General features: G+C 43.9%; 1 protein-coding gene and 1 long non-coding RNA gene across 7 annotated transcripts in view; one reads left to right on the forward strand and one right to left on the reverse strand.

The window, feature by feature from the left end:
* Positions 1-22,068, reverse strand: LOC144382252 (acyl-coenzyme A synthetase ACSM1, mitochondrial-like). Of its 4 annotated transcripts, none has more exons than XR_013448834.1 (7): positions 21,929-22,068; positions 12,015-12,751; positions 5,274-5,401; positions 4,100-4,199; positions 3,085-3,204; positions 1,445-1,607; positions 1-552 (listed from the first exon to the last, which is right to left on the reverse strand). XR_013448834.1 is itself a non-coding variant. In XM_078074724.1 (7 exons), exons 3-6 carry the CDS (start codon positions 12,054-12,056, stop codon positions 3,100-3,102), a joined length of 375 nt encoding a protein of 124 aa, XP_077930850.1. In that variant the 5' UTR covers positions 12,057-12,116; positions 12,670-12,751; positions 21,929-22,068; the 3' UTR covers positions 1,284-1,607; positions 3,085-3,099. The 4 variants fall into 4 exon arrangements, 3 of the variants coding, with proteins under 3 accessions (XP_077930850.1, XP_077930849.1, XP_077930851.1); XM_078074724.1 differs by lacking the exon at positions 1-552 and having other exon boundaries at positions 1,284-1,607; positions 12,015-12,116; positions 12,670-12,751; XM_078074723.1 differs by lacking the exon at positions 1-552 and having other exon boundaries at positions 1,284-1,607; positions 12,015-12,116; positions 12,600-12,751.
* LOC144382253 (uncharacterized) overlaps positions 21,253-24,207 on the forward strand; it is a 16,318-nt gene continuing 13,363 nt past the window's right edge. The window contains exons 1-3 of one of the 3 annotated variants that reach the window (XR_013448837.1): positions 21,253-21,444; positions 21,881-22,052; positions 23,064-23,185. This is a non-coding gene — a long non-coding RNA (uncharacterized LOC144382253). The remainder of the gene's footprint in view (positions 21,445-21,880; positions 22,053-23,063; positions 23,186-24,207) is intronic. The other 2 variants (XR_013448836.1, XR_013448835.1) reach the window with 2 other exon arrangements.

Consider the following 24,207-nt stretch of genomic DNA (forward strand, 5'->3'; position numbering starts at 1 on the left):
TTTGTATGAAATTCTGTTTAGATGCTGCTGCCCGCCTCCAGAGCCCCAGAGTTGCGCGGTCCTGGTTATAGAAGGAGAGACCAGCTACAGAAGGGGTGGAGTCAGACTAGCCCAAAAGTGAACGGGAGAGAGGCCCAGCCTCTAAGGGGGACTAGGGAATTCCAGGAAGGATGGCCGGGGTCACCCTGATTATAAGTGGAACAGGGAGCAGGGAAAGAAGAAGCAGTGAACAGAGTTTGGGGGCCTCGAATAGGTGAGATCACTCGTGGAGGTGAGGAAGTGTCCCCAAAGCCAGCGTCAGCCTCCCGTCTACGAAGCCCTTCGTGGCCCCTGGAAACAGGGCCGGGAGCCTAGAGTGTGACATCCAGCTGTGCTGCTTACCAGCTGTGTGACCCTGGGCTGGTTTCCTTCAGTGAGCTGGGGGCGTCCAAGCCTGTGTCCATAACTGTGCTGAGGACAAGAGGAAGCCACGTGCTGAGCACCTATGGACATGAGCAGCATCATCTCCATGGGGCAAGTGCCTTCCCAGATGCGGTGCCTCACGTCTCACAGCTGTTAAAGGCGACACTGGTGACAAGCACAGGTCCCTCCTGTTTCAGGCCTGTGCTAAGCCCTGCCCTTTGCACACATCATCTCTCAGACTCCAGATGGCAGGAGGACCTCCTAAAGTGCGGGGAGAGCTCCGGGCCCCTGGGGAGGCTGAGGGATTCCTGGGCCCTGGGGAAGGGTGAGTGAGTGGGGGACCCTACGGAGGGCTGGGGAACGGAGCTCCTGGGCTCCATGGAAGGAATGGGGGATCGGGCACCCCGGAAAGGGCTGGAGGAGTCTTGCAGGATTCCTGGGTCCCCACAGGGCAGATCCCTCCCACACCTAAGCTGGTGCAGGCTGGGACCTGGAAGCAGCAGCATACAGAGGCAGCAGATCCATGGGATGCTGGATGGAACGGAGAGGAATGGTCTGGCAGGCAAGTGGAATCACCAGGCTGGGCTGCCCTCGGCGCCTTCCCCCTTCCCCAGCCACCTCACTAGCTCTGGCCCTGACCTCACCCTCCAGCAGGGCATGGGCAAGCCAGGCAGAGGTGGACACCTGGGCCCAAGGAAGGGTCCCTCCTCAGACCTCTGTGTTGTGCTTGTTGAACAGACAAAAGGAGTCACCCAGGGCCCCTGGAACCAGGGGGGAGAATCTGGCCCCAGAGTCCTCTCCAATGGGGCTTGGGGAGAATCATGGAGGGACAGCATTTAGCACTGGTTCATTCACAGAATAAAAGCACAACACAAGTCCCCTTGGATGCTGATGTCAGTTCATTACCCCAGCCACATACTGGGCGCTCACTCGGGGACTTGGAAGCAGGAGAGTAACGGATACTAATTTAAAAGAACAAAAATGCTGGAATGTGAGCACTCCTGATGCTCTTAAAATCAATGTCCAACACTCCCCTCCTCACCCTCCCCATAGTGAGGAAACTGAGGCAGCCAGGGATGTGGCGAAGAAGACACAGTGGTTTCTGAGGCTTTTGCTGATTCCATCTGACCAAACTCCTTGTTCCGAAGGTCACTTCTTTTAATCTTGCCCGTGACGGTTTTGGGCAGCTCTGAGACAAATTCCACCTGGTCAAGGATAAAGCAAACCCATCCCAACTTAGTCCTGCTGTCATTTCTTACCAATGCCCCAGGCTCCTCCTCTGCCCCTGCACAGTCCCCCAGACGGGCTGGCACCATGTGGTGGCCCCAATAGGCTCCACCAAGGCATGTCAGGGTGTCCCCTGACCCGGGAAGTTGGATGCAGCCCTGTGACGTGCTCTGACCAGTGAGATGTGAGTGGGAGTGAGGCGTGCCACCTCGAACAGAACACTTGGGACAACTGGGTCTGGCATCCACTCTGGCCATCTCTTCTAGCACCTGGCAGTTACCTATGGTGGGTGTGGGTGCTCCTTTATCCTGGTCCCAGGAAGACCATGCGGACATGTGGCAGGAGCAAGAAAGATACTTCCCTAGTAGGAGCCACTAAGACGAGGGGCTCCTAGTTCCTCACAGTAACATCAGCCCATCCTAACTGGCATGCAGCCTCCAGTCTACTCTCTAGGAGGCAGCAGAGCCTTACATGTGAAGGACGAACTCTGTTTTCAGATACACTGGCTTTGAGTTCAGCTCTGCCCTTTTCTTCAGTCCAACCTCCGGCAATTTACTGTGAGTCTCTCAGCCTCCCCCATTTCCAGTCTGTCAAATGGATGCTTATGCCATCTCAGGTTTGGGGGGATTAAATGAAATAATACATGTAGAGCTTTGAGTCCAGCCCCTGGCACACATGTTCAATAAATATTAGCTATCTACCTTTGGGTAAACACTCAGAAAGCACAGCAATGTATTATTACAAAAGAAAGACACGTTAAATTTTTCACCCATGTATCCTTGCAAACGTGGTTTTTCAACAAGTCAGATAACATGTATATTTATTCACAGCCTGCTTTTTTCTCTTAATAATATATTTTTGTGATGTTTTTTATGTTACAAATAAGAGATCTGCATCATCTTTTTAAATTATAGGACAGCATTAATTACCACGAATAATTTAATCATTTCTCTATTGTTGGACATTTTCATAGTTCGCACATGGCACTGAAAACAAATGAGGTAGAAAAAAAACCTCTCAGAATGTATTTTATGCTACAATAAATATTATTTTGTTAACTTTTGTTTGTTATGTATCTATATATGTACTGGGCTTCAATTTAGAATATATTTCTTACTACAAATAATGTTTTTTACAAGTGTGGCAGTTGTTGACTTGAATGTCTTTTTCACATTGTGAAAGATTTCAAATAACCTTCTTGGATATTTCTAGGCTCTTGGCTGATTTTTTTCTGTAGGTTTTTTGTCAGCCTTTTTGTTTTCTGACACAGGATAGAGGTTTCCAGGATTAAGATGGATCTCCCCTAAACCCCTAAGTTGAATGCTTCTTCGGTAGAGAAAAATGCTCATTCCATGGGCTACATCAGCTTCACCTCAGCGACCCTAAGAGATTTGGGGCAGCAGAGCCCAGGGCCCACTGGAGGGGACCAGACCCCATCCCTCTGCCCTCACTCACCTTCCTGGGGTACTTCTACGGGGCTGTCACTGACTTCACATGCTGCTGCAGCTCCTTGGTGAGCTGGTCCCGGCCATGGGAGAGGAATTCCGGGGTCAGGACAATAAATGCCTTCCCCACCTGCAGCACAGAACCAGAGTGGAGGCTCAGGGGGAGTGGCAACCAAGTGTAGAGTCTAAAAAGTCAATGTGTATTAAGTAAATGGAAAAACAAGTTGACAGTTGAGCCCCTGGAAAAGAACAGGACCAGTGTCCATACTTCCAATTTCTACTCTCTGCCTTGGAAAATTACTTCACCTCCCTCAGCCTCCATGTCCTTCTCTGATGTGGGGACAGCACGGCTTCATTCCTCAGGGCATGGCTCTCAAGATTCATCGAGATCATTCATATAAACCACGAAGCTCGTTTCAACTGATTTTTATTCCTATCGTTATCATCACCATTTTCCCTATTATTGTAGGTAGACTTCTGTGGGCATTAAATCAATGGTGGTGATTAACTACGTTCCTATTATTCATGTCGCTTCTACAGGGCACAGGGCCTTGTCCAGAGTAGGTGCTCAGCACACAGTGAATCAATGAATGCTTGCTCTGGAGCCAGACTGCTCAGATTCCCATTCTGGCTCCACCACTTAACAGCTTTGTGATCAGGCAACTTATTTAATCTCCTTATGCTTGTTTCTTTCCCTGTAAAAAAGGGTCTCAGAGTCCTTAATTAATGAGGTTGCTGTGAGGGGGGTGAAATGAGCCGGCAGGTAGGAAGGGCTCAGAAATTAGGAGATGGGCAGCAGTAGCCCCAGCTGCAAGCCACACTCACAAGCATCATGTTCTGTCACACATGGTTGAGGCCACACTGCTCTCTGGTGGCCACACGGTGTAAATGCACATGCACACCCCGGGGGGGCCCCCCTCCACCCTAGGTCCAAGGTTGGAGAGACAGGACCGGGAGGAAGGTTTCCCCGCAACTGCCTTGGTGCCCACACACAGACACGATGACCTCTGTGTCCTCCTCCTTACCTCCCTTCGAATTGGGTCCAGGCTGCTCACCACAGCTGATTCAGCCACAGCCGGGTGTTCGGCCAGGGCATTCTCCACCTCTGCGGGCCCGATGCGGTACCTGCAGGATCAATGGCTCCTTGGTTTCTGAGTGGCTGCCAGGGCCGGGTGACCCAGGCCCTCAAGTCTCATGTTTTGGAGGGTCACCTCGTCCCTTGTCACATAGGATAACTGTCACAGGAAGCCAGATACCTGTGCCCTGGCTCTGTCATGGGCCCCAAACATGAAGAATGGGCACTCTGTGCTGAGAAATACAACACTCACATGCTCCCCAGAGTTTCTCACCTCACTGTCTCTGCTCAGGGAGGAGGGTGAATGTTTAGTCCTCCCCGAGCTCTGGGGCTGGGCTCAAGCAGCTTCCCTTGGCATGAAACCTAGTAGAAGCCTCGGCCTTTATCTTAAACATTCATGCAAATTCTGCATACTCTTCCCCATTATATTAGCATGTTTTAGAAATTTAAAAGGTAAACACACTCAACTTCCCTGAAATATCCAAGAGAACTTGTTACTCTGGTACAATGTGTCATTTTTTTTTTCTTCCAAATCACGTTAAGGTTTAGGGACGACTGACTTGGAGCCAGACAGCTTTGGTAAATCTTGGTTGTACCCAGCACTCTTTGAAACTTTAAGGAACTTTATTCACTAGTCAGTAACCCAGTTCCTTCATCTGTAAAATGGCAAAATTGCATCTACCTTCTAGCATTGAGAGCTGGGTTATATAAAGCACTGCAGAGTGTGCGTCCCCATAGTAAGTGCCTCATAAAGGTTTATGTTGTTGTTATCTATTATTAAAATTTTCAGTGATTGTTGTGTCCCATTAGAGGAGCCAAACATAGAGGAAGCTTCCTCAACCAAAAAGGGCCTAAGTAACGTCTTCCTTCCAAATTCCTTAAATTGCATAATGTCTCATTATGGTTCGCCTTGCAGACCTCTTGAACTACATTTTGATAGACTTTTCTGGATGCAGGGCTTGGGGGAGGTACACAGGTATCCCCAGAAAAGGGCCTCACGGACAGAGCTCTGTTCAGAGTTAGACTGAGCTAACCATCACCAAGCTTGGATGAATGTCAGAACAAGCTAGATCCCATGAGGCATGTGAGGGTGATGCCTCCCGGCTCAGGTCAGCCATACCTACCCAGAGGCATTGATGATGTCATCGTTCCTCCCCAGGAACCAGATGTAGCCCTCTTCATCCATAGTTGCTCTATCTCCAGAGTTGTAAAAGTCCCCACACGCCATTTCGGCTGTCTTTACTGGGTTGTCCTGCAAAGACAACAATACCCCTTTGTTGAAGGCAATGAGTTTAGAGATGATGAGCCACAACCTGGTGCTCAGATCTGGGTCTGGATCCCGCTCCTGGCTCTACTTGGCACCTGGGCAAGTTTTGTAATCTCTCTGAGTCTATTTTCATTATATCCAAGTACTCAATGAACACTACTTGTCAATTAGTGAACAATATTGAGCCAATTTTAAGGATAATTTCTTAAAGTAACAACTCACTTTTGTGTGGCACTCTAGTATAACAAAATTTCCACTAGAACATGGACCCTGTGTATTTTATTTACTTGTTCTCAGCTTAGCATTCACATAGTGCCTGGACAAATGAGAGGTGTCAATAAACTTTTGTTAAATGAATTTCCTTCCCAAAATACTACATCATCTGATCCTCCCAGAAAACCTACAAGGCTTTTATTTTTCTAATTAAACTGTTTATTTTAAGATCATTGTATATTTGCAGGGTACCTGGGTGGCTCATTCGGTTGGGCGGATAACTCTTGATTTCTGCTCAGGTCATAATCTCAGGGTTGTGAGATCGAGCCCTGTGTAGGGCTCTGCACTCAGCATGGAGCCTGCTTGAGATTCTCTGTCTCCCTCCACCCCTTCCCTAACTAATGCACACATGCATGAATACATGTTCTCTCTCTCTCTCTCAAATAAATAAATAAATCTTTTTTAAAAAGACAATTATATATTTGCATGCAGTTATAAGAAATAACACAGAGAGATCCTGTGTGCCACTTACTCAGTTTTCTCCAATGGTAGCATCTTGCAAAACTACAGTTCAATATCACAACCAGGATATTGACATTGCTACAGTCCACCAATCTCACTTAGATCTCCCAGTTTACTTTTACTTTTTTGTGTGTGTCTACGTGTATTTTATCAAATGTGCATCCCCCACCAGAGTCAAGTTACAGAAGACTCCCGTCATCCTGAGGATCTCCTGTGTTGCTCTTTTATATCTACACCCATCTCCCTCATCTTTTCCCTCCCTCCAAATCCCTAAGCCCTTGACAGGGACTGATCTAGTCCCTAGTTTTATAATTTTGTCACTTTAAGAATGTTACATAAATGGAATCCTATAGTATGTAATCTTTTGGGACTAGCTCTGTTTTTATTTTTTTCACTCAGTATAATTTTCTGGAAATTCATCCAGCTTCTTATGTTCATCAATACTTTGTTCTATTTACTGCTAAATGGTACTTCATGTTATGGATGAACCACAGTTTGGGTGTCAACCCATTGAAGGGCATCTGGGTTGTTTCCAGTTTGGGGCTATTGTGAATAAAGCTGCTCTCAACATTCATGTGCAGGTTTTATGTGAGGCTAGATTTTTATAGGCCATAACAGAAGAAATGAATGCTCAGAGAAGCACAATAACTCACTCAAAGTCACTCAGCTGGTCAGTGGTAGGGTTGGTATTTGAATTTAATTCTTGCTCCACAGCCTTTGTACTCAACCACTAAGCAATGTGTTGAGATCATCCCTCTCATGAAACACGAAATGATTTGAAAAGGGTCCAGGAAAAAAAAAAAAAACAACATTGAATGACATCCCATTTTAGGTTCCCTTCCAATTGTTCTGATTGTATTAAGGAGACTGTCTGACATGTTCTTAAAAGCTCTGGAACTACCAAGAGTAAGTTTCAGGACTGGAGCTTTTAGTGGGAACAGGGTTTAGCTAGAATTCAAGAAAAATTGTTTTGTTTGCATTGTAGTTATAGTTTAATTGCCTTCTGTTTTTGGCAAATCATACTGTTTTCCATTTGTGATACCGATTAACTTTTTAAAAAACATATGTTTTATTTTTTTTAAAGATTTTATTTATTTATTTGACAGAGAGAGACACAGCGAGAGAGGGAACACAAGCAAGGGGAGTGGGAGAGGGAGAAGCAGGCTTCCCGCGGAGCAGGGAGCCCGATGCGGGGCTCTATCCCAGGACCCTGGGATCATGACCTGAACCGAAGGCAGATGCTTAACGACTGAGCCACTCAGGTGCCCCCAAAAAACAGGTGTTTTAAAGTAAAATAATGATTATTGTGTGCATCTTTTCTAACCTATCTGGGGGGCTGCCTGAAGGACAGGTGCAAGGAACTCACTTTATGTAACTCAGAAAAAAGCAGCAAGCACGGCTCATAGAAGCTACCAGGCAAACTACAAAAGTGAAGTTGCCTGAAGTAAGAGATTATGGGTGGAGATATACAATAGACCATCAAGGTCTGGGGGAGATGCTGGAGTGAGTTTTGGGGGTTTTTTTGTTTTTTGTTTTTGAAATTAGGATGTTCAAGACAGCTATATGCATGGGGGAATTAAGACAGCCATGAACATGCCTGGGCAAGATGCATGCTCAGCAAAGTCCTGAGAAAACCTTAAGCTTTCATCTCAGGCTGATCCCTAGGCTCAGAGCAAGTCCAGCTAAGTGGTGAAGGAGTATCCCAGCACAGAGCCAATCTGCACAGTGGTTGTTCTCTCTTCTTTTTTGGTTGGTGATGTTTTTCTTTGTTCATTTGAGCTCCTGCCCCTCAAGGAAATCTCTGTCAAAACATTAACTGAACACGAGCTAAAGGATCAGAAACCTCAGTAATCACACATGACAAACAATAGTCTTTAAAGAATCTGCAAATGTACCACAACAAAGGACTACTATAGCCTTCAACAGTCCAAAATCAAAAACAAAACAATGAAACCCCAGCAACCTCAACCCCCAGGGAAGTGGGAGAATCTGATTTTTAGAGTTCACTCATATGTGGAATTTAAGAAACAAAACAAATGAACATTGGGGAAAAAAGAGGGGAAAGCTAAGAAACTGACTCTTAACTGTAGAGAACAAAGTGATGGTAACCAGAGGGGGGGGGGGCAGGGGGATGGGTGAAATAGGTGATGGGGATTAAGGAGTGCACTCCTTAGGATGAGCACTGGCTGATGTATGTAAGTGATGAATCACTAAATTCTGTACCTGAAACTAATATTGCACTGTATGTTGACTAAGTGGAATTTAAATAAAAACTTGGAAGAAATAATAAGTCAAACGTGTTAAATGATCAAAAACTAAGAGAAAAAATGAACAAAGAACTAAAAAACAGAAAAAATTATATATGGACAAAAGAAATTAAAAAATGATTCTATTTAGAATAGCAACAAAATGAATATAATACTAAGAATAAATTTAGTCAAGAAAGTGAAAGACTTGTACACTGAAAAATAAAAATTTTTGCTGAAAGAAATGAAAGAAGGTATCAATAAATGGAAAGATATACTGTATTAATTGGAGACTTAATATTAAGATGACAATACTACCCAAAGCCATCTTCAGGTTCAATGCACTCCCTATCAAAATCTCAGTGGTATAGAAATATTCATCCTAAAATTCATATGAGATCTTGACGGATCCCAAATAGCCAAGACAATCTTTTAAAGGGAGAAGAAAGTTCTTCTTTTCAGGGAGAAGAGCTTACACTACTGATTTTTAAACTTACTGCAAAACTATAGATTTCATATGAAATCTTGACAGATCCCAGATAGCCAAGACAAACTTTTAAAGGGAGAAGAAAGTTCTTCTTTCCAGGGAGAAGAGCTTACACTACTGATTTTTAAACTTACTGCAAAACTATACTGGAAATAATCTAAATGTCTATTAAGAAATTGACGGATATACAAAATATGGTACACCCATACAAAACTGGCATAAAAAAAAAAAAGACACATAGATGATTGGAATAAAATAGAGAACGCAGAAAGAAATCCTCACATATATTGTCAATGGCTTTTAGGCAAAAATGCCAAGACCATTGAGTGGGAAGAGTCAATCTTTTCAACAAATGGCACTGAGAAACTTAGATGTTCAGATGCAAATGAATGCAGTTACCTTATACACCATATACACAAATTAACTCAAAATGGATCAAAAACCTAAACACAAGAGCTAAAATTCTGAAACTCTTAGAAGAAAACATAGGGGGAAGTCTTCATGATTTTGGATTTGACAATTATTTATTGACTATGACACCGAAAGCACAGGAAACAAAAGAAAAAAATAGATAAAATGTTCCTCATCAAATTTTTAGAATTTTACTTGAAAGGACACTATCAAAAGAGTGAAAAGACAATGCACTGAATGGGAGAAAATATTTGCAAAGCATATATCTTATGAGGGGTTCATATTCAGAATATATAAAGAGCTCTTACAAATCAACAACAAAACAAACAACCCAATTTTAAAAATAGGCAAAGGACTTGAATAGACAATTCTCCAGAGAAGGTACACAAATGGCCAATAAGCACATGAAAAGATGCTCAACATCACTAGTCATTAGGGAGATGAAAATCAAAACCACAATGAGATACCACATCACATGCGGTAGAATGACTATTATACACACAAAACAAACAAACAAACCTGAAAATAACAAGGTTTAGCAAGGATATGGAGAAACCGGAACACTTGTACATTGCTGATAGAAATATAAAATGGTGCAGCCACTGTGGAAAACATTTTGGCAGTTCCTCAAAAAGTTAAATATAGGGGCGCCAGGGTGGCTCAGTCATTGGGCGTCTGCCTTTGGCTCGGGTCATGATCCCAGGGTCCTGGCATCAAGCCCCACATCAGGCTCCCTGCTCAGCGTGGAGTCTGCTTCTCCCTCTCCCACTCCCCCCTGCTTATATTCCCTCTTTCACTGTCTCGCTGTCTCTCTCTCTCTGTCAAATAAATAAATAAAATCTTTTAAAAAAAAGTTAAATATAGAATTACCATATGATGCAGCAATTCCACTTTCAGGTATATATCCAAAAGAAGTGAAAGCAGGAACTCAAAACGGATACTTGCACACCAATGTTCATTGCAGCATTATTCACAGTAGCCAAAAGATGGAAATAATCTAAATGTCTATTAAGAAATTGATGGATATACAAAATATGGTACACCCATACAATACCATTCAGCCTGAAAAAAAATGACATTTGGTCACATGCTACAACATGGATGAACCTTGAAAACATGTGCTAGGTGAGATAAGCCAGACACAAAAGGGCAAATGTTGTAAAATTCCACTTAATAGAGGTAACTAAAACAGGCAAATTCTTAAAGCCAAAAAGTGTATTAAAGGTTACCAAATGCTGGGGATATGAGGAGGAGGGGGGAGTTATTATTTAATGGGAACAGAGTCTCCATTTGGGATGGAAAAAATTTCTGGAGATGCATGGTGGTAACTGTACAATGTTGTGATTTACTCAGTGCTGCTGAATTGTATGCTTAAAAATGGTGAAAAGGGTAAATTTTATATATTTTACCTCAGTAAAGAAAAGAAAGGAAAAAAGCAAACAAATCTCAGTGGAGGAGTGACAACATATAGTCAAGAGAGCATGTGAAATGGGGTATATATCTACATAGGTGTGGGCATAGAGGAGGACATCTTTGTAAAATAAAATATGTTATTTCCAACTAAAAAAAAAACTGATGTTGCTCTGGACCATCCCAGTTTAATTTAACCAGAATCTCTATGGTTGGATCCAAGAATTATTTTTTTAAATCTTCTCAACTGATTCTAACATACAGGCAGGGTTGAGAACCACTGATCTATATATCTGTTACTCTGTTTATTTTCTCTTTTATCCAAGCCTAAAATCGTACTACTGTGAATTAAGGCTAGGGCCTGCATTGTTTGCTTTTGGTCAATAATGGCACAAAAGGAGCAGCACCACCCACCCCCAAGGCATAGAGTGAGGCCAACAGGGACACCAACGGTTGTTCCTGTGGAGAAAGGAGACGGGTCTGAGATCAACTTCAAGGTCTGTCCACTCTCCCCTGACAATCTTGGAAGCTGAGAATTTGGTCAAGAGTTTCAGGTTTCCTTAGAGCCTGTCACAGTTTTATGTAATCCCTGGATCTTACGTAGGGTTTGGGAACCAAAAAGATGTGGGTTTGAATCCTAGACCTGCCATTTATTTGACGTGGGGAAAACATACAAAGCTTCCAATCTGCAGTTTCTTCCTCTGTGAAGCGGGGGCACCACTGTCCTCTCTGGAGGCTCAGCAAGGTTAACAGATTTGTGCACAGCCTGTTGGTAAGTGGGACTGTAGGATCTGAACTCAGTCAAAGCTTCCTGCATACTCAACCTCAAGAGATCATTGGACGGGCGCCTGGGTGGCTCAGTCGTTAGGTTTCTGCCTTCGGCTCAGGTCATGATCCCAGGGTCCCGGGATCAAGTCCCACATCGGGCTCCCTGCTCAGCGGGAAGCCTGCTTCTCCCTCTCCCACGCCCCCTGCTTGTGTTCCTTCTCTCACTGTGTCTTTCTCTGTCAAATAAATAAATAAAATCTTAAAAAAAAAAAAAAAAAAGAGATCATTGGAACCCAAGTCTGGGGTGCTTCTTTCTACCCTGTCAGCACTTAAGTGTCAGACGGTTTCGGACAGGAAAGGATGTGAGAACACACTAGGAGCTTAGAGATTAGTTAGAAGAGGCTTCATTGAGTTGGAGTGACTGAAGGGAGGTGTGAAGAAGGCTCGTGTTGCGGAGTTGTATCCACCCCCTTAGCACCCACACTGCTCCCTGAAGGGGTTTTGGGGGCCTGGAAGTGGGCAGGTGAGGATCACCACTTACTTCGTAGCCCATGAAGAGGCCAATGGGCTTGGTGGGCTTCATCCTGATGCCAGTGTTGCCTTCAGTGTTGAACGGCAGGCTGTTGCCCTTGTCGTCAATGATCTGGAGCAACAGGCTGTGAATCCCACCCTGCAGGGTCACCCCAACACGCCTGCCCCACCCACACAGTACCTGACTATTTGTGTGACACTGGTGAGAATAAATGGGGGGAGGAGCCCTGTTGGGAAATAGATTACAGCTGTCAGAAGAGTTTGAAGTCAGGAAGTGGTGAAACCCAAGTTATGGGTCTACTGGTCTCATGGACATGCAGACGTGGCAAACGTGTCTTCAAGCTAGAAGACACAGATCAGGGAAAACTAGAAGCACCAGCTGATGGAGAGAGCTGCCAGGGCTCCCTCCAGGTGCTCTGGTCCCATCTGTTGTGTATGAGGCTTCCGGCTGCCAGGCTGAGCAGCATTCATGCCCAGGATACTGCAGTTCTCAACTGAAGCCTCCCCAGGAAATCGGCGGGAAAACAGGAGGAGAGGAAGAAGGACAACAACTGGGGTGGGGGTGGGGTGGAGTGGGCACAGCTGGTTCTGTCACCTGGTGTCCCACAATTGTCCAATCCCAGCTGAGCCCTAACTGCACCCAGCAAATGCCTTTAGGACCAGACCTGGACGTCGAAGGCGGGGGATGCCTTTCCTGATGGAACCCGGCTTGATCTTCATTCCACGGAGAGTGCCACAACTTACTCCCTATTCATAAAAGAAAGAAAATGGGGTTGGTCCAAGAGTCCAGGCTGATTACAAAGCATTAAGAACCACACACAGCATCCTCACTCATCCATGTCATTCGATGCTATGCAAAGAACCCTTATGGGGAAGCTAGAAGGCCCAGATTCTAGGTGCAAGGCATTGACCCAATTCTGGTCAGCAGATATTCACCACACCTGACATGGACTGGGCCTGTGCTAGCTCCTGGGGCTACCCGGTCCAGTGGGAGGGGCCAAAAAAGAAGCAAAGGGGTGAGCCCGGGGCTGTGGGCATGTAATGTGAGGTGTGGAGTACGCACTGTATGTCAGACATGTGTCCGTTTGTTAGAGGAAGGCCATGACATCATTTAACATTGACTCAGGCTGTTAAACAGTGATAGGAACACTGTCTCAACGACTCAGAGCTGTGCTGAGAATATTCAGATTGTGTTGTCCCCTCTGCTAGGCAACTGCCCCACCCCCATTTATCTTCCTGATGAACTTTATTCCTCCTTTATGGTACTCTAAAATATCTTTCTAAAGCTAAGCCAGACCAGGATTTGAATCTTTTTTTTTTTCTTTTTAAGATTTTGTGTGTTTATTTGAGAGAGAGAAAAACGAGAGACAGAGTAGGGGTGGAGGGGGAGGGGCAGAGGGAGAGGGAGAAGCAGACTCCCCAGCTGAGCAGGGAGCCCAATGCGGGGCTCGATCCCAGGACCCCAGGACCACCACCCAAGCCAAAGGCAAATGCTTAACCGACTGAGCCACCCAAGGATTTGAATCTTGACTCCAGCTATGTGCCAATTAATCCCCTTTCATCTTCTCCTCTGTAAAGGGGGGTAATTACAACACTTAGCTCTCATAGTACCTGTGAGTGTGTGGAAAACTCTTCACACAGTGCCTGGCACACCAAGTTAGTTCCATAAACAGTTACAACTAGCTATTATTCTGGCCCCAAGAAAAGTCAGTTGGGAGATTCTCCTTCTGTAGTATTTCTTCCCACACTTCCATTGTAGCCAACAGAGCATTATACTTCTTTTTTTAAAAAATATTTATCCATTTATTTTAGAGAGAGAGAAAGAGCTCAAGAGTGCTTGAATGGGGTTTGGGGGGCAGAGGGAGAGAGAGTCTTAAGCAGACTCCCTGCTGAGCATGGAGCTCTATGCGGGGGCTCAATCCCACGACCCATGAGATCACCACCTAAGCTGAAACCAAGAGTCGGAAGCTCAACCCACTGAGCCAACCAGGAGCTCCCAATTATACTTATTTTTGCTTGTCTGTTTCCCTCAGTGGATAACAAGCATCCTGAGAATAGAGATTGCCCCATTCATCTCTACTATCCTAGCATCTAGGGCAACACTTACTTAAAAACAAGAGTAACGGCAAGGTGAGCATGTACAAGAGGTTGGACATTGTAGCCAGAGCTTTATATACTTCCTTTCATTTCCCTTATCACAACCCAGTGAGACTGGGTTATATTTCCATTTTGGAGACAGAGAAGCAGAGACTCTGGAAGGTTCAATGCTATGCCAATGGTCTTGAAGCCTGTAATTGGCAAGCTGAGATTTGAACTGGGGTCTGAGTTCCTGAGAGGGAAAGCTCTTTCTCCTTTGCTATGTTGCTGCTCACAGTACAGGCATGTGGAAAATGTTCCACAGATGAGTCAGTGGCTATGAAAATACTTTGTGAAATACAGCACCACCTGGGTATAAGGCAGTATTCTGTTGTTGCAAATAGTTGATACAAAGGAACCTGGATCATGGGTATATTGTAGTTCTCATCCCACCCTCCTCCTTGTCCAAATATAAACTATGAACCATACAAGAACTAACCTAGAGTCTTAATATTTCTTAGGCCTGGAAGCAGACCAATTAACTGATGATTTAAAAGCATATTTTTTTTGCAAAAAAGTCAGACAAGTATGTGAATTGAGGCTAAAATAGTCATTTTGCTCCAGCTCCTGAGATGGTAGTCATCTATCTGTCAGTTACAGGGATAACAAGGAGGCTGGGCAAAGTGGCCCAGCAACAGAAATGACTTGAGAATTGTGTTGGAAGAAAGATACCTGCCCCTGCCCCTACTATCATTAATAACGTTTTTGTGGTTCAAGACATGCCTGATACTCTGAATGCCCTGTCACCTGGCTAGTCAGTGATGCCTTTGGGAGTCACACTGTGTGTGTGTGTGTGTGTGTGTGTGTGTGTGTGTGTGTCTGTGTGTGTGTGTGTCTGTGTGTGTGTGTTGGTATATACAGGAAGTTTCTGCTCCCTCCCCCACTCTAGCTAGTGTCCCACAATCAAACCTGTGTGCTGTCCACGTGAACACCAGAAATGAACTGCTGGGGCCAGCTCCTGGCTGCCTGTGGTTGCCACCCTAGGAAGGGATGAAGTAGGCAGGACTTGCAGATGGTGGGCTCCATGTAACTGGAGAGAACCTCCCATCCCGCCACCCTTCCTGGGCTCCCTAGAGCTAATGATCACAAGGATGGTAGCACCATGTCCTTACACCCCTTTTCAAAGTTTTGTCCAATAGTTTTCAGTACATTGGCCTCTTGACAAACTGATGAGCTGTGAATTGTCTTTGTGCAAATTGATTTGGGGCAAATTAGCCTAGAATTCTGAAGCCTCCCATTGGCTTCAAGCAATGCTGTGAGCAGAGTGGGGCCTCTGCACATACATGGTTCAGCTCGTCTGCTGGGCTCAGTGGCTCAGCACATCCTGACTGACCAAGAAAGTACCATCTACCTACTGTTTCTGACTGTCCGTAGACCTCGTAGAGCAGAAGACCTGTCCATTTTCTCCACTGCTCTTGATCCTCCGGCAGCAGAGCCTCCCCGCCAGCACTGCAGTGCTCCAGGGTAGGGAACCTGAGACTTAGGGGAAGGCAAAGTGACAAGAGAACTTGCAATCAGGCCTTGGATGTTCTGCCCCGGGCCCAGAGTGTTAAGAGCTCAGAGCCTCGTCATCTGGATCATTCATGCTTCTGCTTCCTCATGTTCTTACTTGCCTTTTGGGCAATTTGCTGGTGGTCAAAGCCAACTGGAAGTCACTCACTTCCTGTCAGTTCATGTTAACTCTTCTGGCAAGGGCTGGGTGGTGGTGGTGAGGCTAATGGGTTTGGATCAACTTTGGAAGTTGACATAAAAAGATGGCAAAGATGTATTTATCAGACCTTGTCTTCACATTCTCCGTGGCTATGAGGGGTATTTTATAAACTGTAATGTGATGGGGGATAAAATCCCAAGAGCATGTTAGGATGCTAACAGAACTGCATTGCCTTCTCTGAAGGGTAGGGTCATGTGAATTGAAGGGCTTTTGTATTTCTGAGCAGAGAATGCAAGTTAGAGGGTAGAAATGAATTGCCCAGGACATCAAGGAAGACTGGGATGCGTGTAGGAAAGGAGAGAAGGGTTATGGTAGCAGCCCTGAGAGAAAGAATTTCAGGGAGCCAAAAAGTTGGCTGTGAACATCTGTGGTAGGTACATTGCATGATGTAAATCCTCTTCTTCATTTTTCCCCATAAAATTTTCTGCTTATAAAAAAACAACCACAAAATAATGATGGATTCCCTGAAGGACGTGCGGAGAAGTGATTGAGGTCTGAGTACCAGGTGGCCTGGGGCTGAGCCGGGTCAGCTCTTGGGGATGAGAGAGGTAGCAGACATCTGGTTCACCTTCTCATCCTCATCACCCTGTCCTGGTACATCAGAGTCAGAGTCAGGGACAGGAGGGCTGAGTTCACTGAGGGTGTCTTCTTCATTCTTCTGTAGCTTTATCCAAAGTAGGTAAAATGGGCAGATTCTCTGATGCAGTCATTAGCTATGCTTTGGTTGTATTTTTACTGGGTTTGGACAAAGATCATCGACTGAGGAATGTTCAAAAAGTAGCTTAATATGAGCTTTGAAATACAGATGGAAACAGGATCCAAATCGCTTGAGGCTTCATGAATAAAATCAAACCTGTGTTTCAGAGTTAGCTTCATAAGGGTAGCCATAGAACACCTTAATATTTTAATTCTATATTTAAGACATGTTACTCTGATTTTTGAAGTAGCCCTTTTAATCTCAGACTCTTTAAAAGATACATAAATGCCCATAAGTTTCAAAGAGCAGATTTCAGTTTAGCTGAAATTAACCTGCAAACATGGGGAAATGCAAAACTAAAACTCTACAGTAAGATAACACTATATATCCATCAGATTGACAAAAATTAAAAACTCTGACAATAACAAATATTGCCAATGTTATGGAACAATGGGAATTCTCCTCTCCTGTTAATGGGAGCATTTCAATACTTTGGAAAATCGCATGGTAAAATGTCATGTCAGTGTGAACTAGCAATTCGTCTTCCAGAAAAATGCTACAGAAATGCATGCTTATATGCACCAGCGTACATGTACAAGAATCCAATGCAGCATGAATCACTAATAGCCCCAAAATGAAAACTACCCAGTGTCCATTAATGGTAGAACAGATAAAAAACACATGATGTTTTTATACAATGGGCTATTATACAGCAATGAAAATTAACTACAGCAACCTGCAGCAACATCGACACATCTTAAAAACATAATGCTGAGAAAAGAAGCCAAATATTACAGAGTAATATCTGATTACACACATAAAGGTCAAAAGCAAGTAAAATATGATAATTTGTTTAGGGGTATTTCCTTAGGAGGTAAACTATAAGGGAAAACAAGGAAATGAACACCATAAAAGTCAAGATAGTAAATTCCTTTAGGGAAGAAAGAGAACCATGAAGAGATCTCTGGGGTGTGGGCAATATTCTATTTTTCTGATTCAGTGAGTGGTGACACACGCATCCTCGCCAACATTTGTTATTTCCCGTCTTGTTAATTTTAAGCATTCTGACTGGTATGAGATGGTATCTCATTGTGGTTTTCATTTGTATTTCCCTGATGCCGAATGAAGTGGAGCAGTTTTTCATGTGTTTGTGGGCCATTTGTATGTGTTCTTTGGAGAAATGTCTGTGCATGTCTTCTGCCCATTTCTTGACTGGACTAATTGTTTTTTGAGTGTTGAGTTTGGTAAGTTCTTTATAGATCCTGGATACTAGCCCTTTATTTGATAAGACATTTGCAAATATCTTCTTCCATTCCATAGGTTGCCTTTTCTAGTTTTGCTGAGCTTTTCCTTTGCTGTGCAGAAGCTTTTTATCTTGATGAAGTTGCAATAGTTCATGTTTGCTTTTGCTCCCTTGCCTTTGTAGATGTATCTAGCAAGTAGTCGCTGCGGTTGAGGTCGAAGAACCTCCTGCCTGTGTTCTCCCCTAGGATTTTGATGGATTCCTGTCTCACAGTAAGGTCTTCCATCCATCTTGAGTTTATCTTTGTGTATGGTGCCAAAAAATGGTCCGGTTTTATTCTTCTACATGTGGCTGTCCAGTTTTCCCAGTACCATTTATTGAAGAGACTGTCCTTTTTCCACTGGATATTCTTTCCTGCTTTGTCGAAGATTAGTTGACCATAGAGTTGAGGGTCCATTTCTGGGTTCTGTCTTCTGTTCCATTGATCCATGTGTCTGGTTTTGTGCCAGAACCATAGTGTCTTGATGATGACAGCTTTGTACAATAGCTTGAAGTCTGGCATTGTGATGCCACTAGCTTTGGTTTTCGTTTTCAACATTCCTCTGGCGATGCGGGGTCTTTTCTGGTTCCATACCAATTTTAGGATTATTTGTTACACTCTGTGAAAAAAGTTGATGGTATTTTGATGGGGATTTCATCGAATGGTTAGATTACTCTGTGTAGACATTTTAACAATGTTTTTCCAATCCATGAGCATGGAACGTTTTTTCATTTCTTTGTGTTCCTCAATTCCTTTCCTAAGTGTTGTGTAGTTTTTGGAGTACAGATCCTTTACCTCTTTGGTTAGGTTTATTCTTAGGTATCTTATGGGTTTCAGTGCACTTGTAAATGGGATCGATTCCTTCATTTCTCTTTCTTCTGTCTCATTGTTAGTGTATGGAAATGCGACTCATTTCTGTGCATTGATTTTATATCCTGCTGAATTCTTGTATGAGTTCTAGCAATTTTGGGGTGGTCTTTTGGGTTTTCCACATAAAGTATCATGTCATCTGCAAAGAGTGAGAGTTTGACTTCTTTGCTCAGTCGGATGCCTTTTATTTCTTTTTTGCTGTTGTCTGATTGCTGAGGCTAGGACTTCTCTAGTTGAAAAACTGTGGTGAGAGTGGGCATCCCTGTCATGTTCCTGACCTTACAGGAAAAGGTCTCCGTGTTTCCCCATTGAGAATGATATTCGCTGTGGGCTTTTCATAGATGGCTTTTATGTTATTGAGGTATATCCCCTCTACCCCTATACCGTGGAGAGTTTTAATCAAGAAAGGATGCTGCATTTTGTCCAGTGCTTTTTCTGCACCAATTGAGAGGATCATATGGATCTTGACCTTTCTTTTATTAATGTGAAGTATCACATGAATTTGATTTGCGAATGTTGAACCACCCTTACAGCCCAGGAATAAATCCCACTTCGTCACGGTGAATACTCCTTTTAACGTGCTGTTGGATCCTGTGCGCTAGTATTGTGCTGAGAATTTTTGCATCCATGGGGTCTTTGTCTGTTTTTGGGATCAAGGTCATGCTGGCCTTATAGAACAAGTTTGGAAGTTTTCCTTCCATTTCTATTTTTTGAAACAGCCTCAGAAGAATAGGTATTAGTTTTTCTTTGAATGTTTGGTGGAATTCCCCTGGGAAGCCATCTGGCCCTGGACTCTTGTGTGTTGGTAGATTTTTTGATCACTGCTTCAATTTCCTTGCTGGTTATGGGTCTGTTCAGGTTTTCTATTTCTTCCTGATTCAGTTTTGGTGGTTTCTAAGTTTCCAGGAATGCATCCATTTCTTTCAGATGGCCTAATTTGTCGTCATATAGTTGCTGTGTGTGTTCTTAAGATTGTTTGTATTTCTTTGGTGTTGGTTGTGATCTGTCCTCTTTCATTCATGACATTATTATTTTGGGTCCTTTCCCCTTTCTTTTGGATAAGTGTGGCTTGAGGTTCATCAAGCTTATTAATAATTTCAAAGAACCAGCTCCTGGTTTCATTGATTGTTCTACTGTTCTTCTGGTTTCTATTTCATTGTTTTCTGCTCTAATCTCTATAATTTCTCTTCTCCTGCTTGGTTTAGGCTTTATTTGCTGTTCATTCTCCGGCTCCTTTGGGCATAAGGTTAGCTTGTGTATTGGAGACTTTCTGATTTTTTGAGGAAAGCTTGTATTGCTATGTACTTTCCTCTTAGGACCGCCTTTGCTGTCTCCCAAAGGTTTTGAACAGCTGTGTTTTCATTTTCATTCATCTCCATGAAATCTTTAATTCTTCTTTAATTTCCCGGTTGATGCATTCATTCTTTAGTAGGATGCTCTTTAGCCTCCGAGTGTTTGAGTTCCTTCCCTATTTCCTGTTGTGATTGAGTTCCTGTTTCAAAGCGTAGTGGTCTGAAAATATGCAGGGAATAATCCCAATCTTTTGGTATGGGTTGAGACCTGATTTGTGCCCCGGTATGGGATCTCTTCTGGAGAATGTTCCATGTGCCCTGTAGAAGAATGTGTATTCTGTTGCTTTAGGATGGCATTCTGTGATATATCTGTGAAGTCCATCTGGTCCAGTGTGTCATTCAGAGCCCTTGTTTCCTTGTTGATCATCTGCTTAGATGATCTGTGCATTGCTGTGAGTGGGGTGTTGAAGTCCCCTACGGTTATTGTATTATTCTCGTTGTGTTTCCTTCATTTGGTTATTAATTGGTTTATGTAATTGGCTGCTCAAGTTAGGAGCATATATATTTATAATTGTTAGATCTTCTTGTCGGGTAGGCCCTTTAAGTATGATACAGCGTCCTTCTTCATCCCTTACTACAGTCTTTGGTTTAAAATCTAATTTGTCTGATAGGAGGATTGCTACCCCAGCTTTCGTTTGAGATCCATTAGCATGATAAATGGATCTCTACCCCCTCACTTTCGATCTGGAGGTGTCTTTAGTTCTAAAATGAGTCTCTTGTAGATAGCATATGGATGGGTCTTGCTTTTTTATCCAATCGGATACCCTGTGTCTTTTTTTTTTTAAATGATTTTTTTTTTTAAAGATTTTGTTTATTCATTTGAGACACAGAGATACAGGGAGAGACAGAGAGAGAGAGAGAGCATGAGCAGGGAGAGAGGCAGAGGGAGAAGGAGAAGCAGGCTCCCCGCTGAGCCAGGAGCCCGATGCGGGGCTCGATCCCAGGACCCTGGGATCATGACCTGAGCCGAAGGCAGACGCTTAACCATCTGAGCCACCTAGGCACCCCTACCCTGTGTCTTTTGATTGGAGCATTTAGCCCATTTACATTCAGAGTAACTATTGAGAGATATGAATTTAGTACCGTCAAATTACCTGTATAGTCCCTGTTTCTGTAGATCTTTTTCTTTCTGGTCCAGTGTTACTTTTGGGCTCTCTCTTGGTGTAGAGGATCCCTTTTAGTATTTCTTTCTTTTTTTTTTTTTTTAAGATTTTATTTATTTGACAGAGAGAGACACAGCGAGAGAGGGAACACAAGCAGGGGGAGTAGGAGAGGAAGAAGCAGGCTTCCCGCGGAGCAGGGAGCCCAATGCGGGGCTCGATCCCAGGACCCTGGGATCATGACCTGAGCCAAAGGCAGAGGCTTAACGACTGAGCCACCCAGGTGCCCCGGTAATTTTATTTTATATTCCTCTTCTTTTGGGGGTGAAGTTGAAGATCGTTTTTATATGTTTAAGAGCCATTTATATTATCTTTTACTGTGAACTGTCTGGTCAAGTAAGGAATTACTTTCTTGACCTTAGTAAAATGATAGTAACACTGTTAGGCTCTGAAGTCCTTTCTATCAAGGCAGTGAAGGGATTTGAGATGGGAGGGTGACTTAGTCAGATTGAGAAATTGACCAAATGACCACAGTCCTTGGGCATGCAGGGGAATCCTCACCCTAAAGATGGAGCCTATGGGTAGATTGTATAAGAAATGTAAAGAAAGTGTAAAGTGGTGGTTCCTGAGAATAAGGCCATGGACCTTACTTGGAGCTGAGGGTGAACCCAGGCATCAGGGAGATGGGGCCAGGCCTGGCTAAGAGGCCTGAAATCCTGTCTCCCAGGCTCCTGAGGCAGCTTTCCTAACCAGTGCTACAGAGGTGGGAACCCACCTTGGGGCCCTGGGAGCTGGACGCCCCAGGCAGGGTGTCAGCCGGCCTTCCTTCCTTCTTCCTCTGCATGGGCTGGCATCTCCAGACCGGACCCACTAGGAGAGGGCTTCCCAGGCAACATGTGGTGAGCATCTTTAAAGTTTTGTTCCAATAATCTATCTGTTGTGGACGATATTCTATGACATACATGAAAAATGATTTCCTAGAAAAATAAAATGCAAGAGACACATAAAATAGAAGCTCAACTTATTTATTAGGAGAATCAATAGACATAGAATTCCTATGTCCCATTGCAGTAAGTTTCTAAATGCTACTGAGATTTGGTTCTTAAAGTAGTTATACTTTAAGCAACAGGGCTTTAGAACAGATATTATCTTCCATTTCCCCCTCTTAGAACAGATACTATTTTCCATTTTCCCCTCTTTTATTTCTCATCGTCTTCACTCCAGCTCCCCACCCCACAGCTGAACCAGTCCATTTATTCGGCAACGTTTGCTCATGCCTTCCCCTCCTGCAGACGGTCTATGAGGCCACTTTATAAACAGGGGCTCTTACCCACACAGGATGGAGAGGAAGGGAACGTGGTGGCAATACGGCTTTTCTTTCTTATTTTTTTTTTTTGCTTTGACATTTATCTGCCCCGTTTCCTGACCCCAGAATCTTATTTTTGTCATGATCTCGCATTGTTGAGTTTTCACAGAGTCCTGAGAGGCTTACACCTAACCAAGAGAAAGTATATTTCCAAGAGGAACATTTAGATCTGATTTTTTATGTAAAACCCTTGGCTTTCTTATGTAAAATTATGGGACTTTTTTTTTAAGATGGTTAATTCCACCATCAAGTAGATTGTACTTACTTGAGTTCAAACAGCTTTAAAAAAAAAACTGGGTGTTGCACGCAAATAATGAATCATGGAACGCTATATCAAAAACTACTGAAGTACTATATGGTGATTAACATAACATAAAACAAAAAACAAGAGAATGTGAAAGTCACTCTTTGTCCCATGAAGTCCACAGATAAACCGCTGACCCCAAAGAAGAGCAGAAGGGTCCTCATTTGCTCTTCTCCTGGGGTGGGCTCTGCAGGGATGATTTCCCACCTCACTGAGCGATAGCTTGTCTCTGTCTCTCAGGATATTTTGCTCGAGTCCAAGGCATCAGCCAGCTGCTAAAGGCATTTCTGCGGAAGACAGGATGTCATTATCAAATTCTAAATCTTGGCGCTGGGATAGATACCACCTTCTGGAGATTAAAGGTAAATGAAAATTCCCCTTTTTCTTTCCCGAATTGTTTCATTTGTGAAGGTGCCCGCCTGGTTCAAAAATGTTAAAAATATATTCAGAAGGAATGCAGTGACTGCCTGTCTTGTGCCCCTGTCCCCAGCTGCTTGCACCTGCTGCCACCCTCAGCCACATATGTGATGTCACCAGGGCCTCGGTGAAGGATAGGTGCCTGGCTTCCCATCCTTTGCTGTTGCAACAGGGGTTATGAAAAAAATCCTTGTAGACATGTCCTCAGCACGTGTGGAAGAGCCCTGCCAGTGGAATTGTGAGACCCAGAGCCCCTGCATCTGCCATATTGACGATAAGGAAGAGGTTTCCTTTTTTATTATGTTATGTTAATCACCATTCATTACATCATTAGTTTTTTTTTTAAAAGATTTTATTTATTTATTTGACAGAGAGATTGACAGCGAGAGAGGAACACAAGCAGGGGGAAGTGGGAGAGGGAGAAGCAGGCTTCCCGCTGAGCGGGGAGCCCGATGCGGGGCTCGAACCCAGGATCCTGGGATCATGACCTGAGCCGAAGGCAGACGCTTAACGACTGAGCCACCCAGGCGCCCCTCATCATTAGTTTTTGATGTAGTGTTCCGTGATTCGTTGTTTGTGCATAACACCCAGTGCTCCATGCAGAACGTGCCTTCCCCAGTACCCATCACCAGGCTAACCCATCCTCCCACCTCGCTCCCCTAGAACCCTCAGTTTGTTTTTCAGAGTCCATAGTCTCTCGTGGTTCATCTCCCCCTCCAATTTCCCCCCCTTCATTCTTCCCCTCCTGCTATCTTCTTCTTTTTTTTTCTTAACATATAATGTATTATTTGTTTCAGAGGTACGGATCTGTGATTCAACAGTCTTCCACAATTCACAGCGCTCACCATAGCACATACCCTCCCCAATGTCTTACCACCCAGCCACCCCATCCCTCCCACCCCCCACGACTCCAGCAACCCTCAGTTTGTTTCCTGAGATGAAGAATTCTTCATATCAGTGAGGTCAT

This window comes from Halichoerus grypus, chromosome 6, assembly GCF_964656455.1.
Source record: "Halichoerus grypus chromosome 6, mHalGry1.hap1.1, whole genome shotgun sequence".
Classification (NCBI taxonomy): Eukaryota; Metazoa; Chordata; class Mammalia; order Carnivora; family Phocidae; genus Halichoerus; species Halichoerus grypus.

What these genes read in the sequence shown, in the direction of transcription:
- LOC144382252 (XM_078074724.1), bottom strand. Translation starts at nt 12,056, where the DNA reads ATGAAGCCCACCAAGCCCATTGGCCTCTTCATGGGCTACGAA. An exon ending in GACATCATCAATGCCTCTGG is followed by an intron (nt 4,200 to 5,273) that starts GTAGGTATGGCT and finishes TTGATCCTGCAG; the next exon opens with GTACCGCATCGGGCCCGCAG. An exon ending in TGGACCCAATTCGAAGGGAG is followed by an intron (nt 3,205 to 4,099) that starts GTAAGGAGGAGG and finishes TCTGTGCTGCAG; the next exon opens with GTGGGGAAGGCATTTATTGT.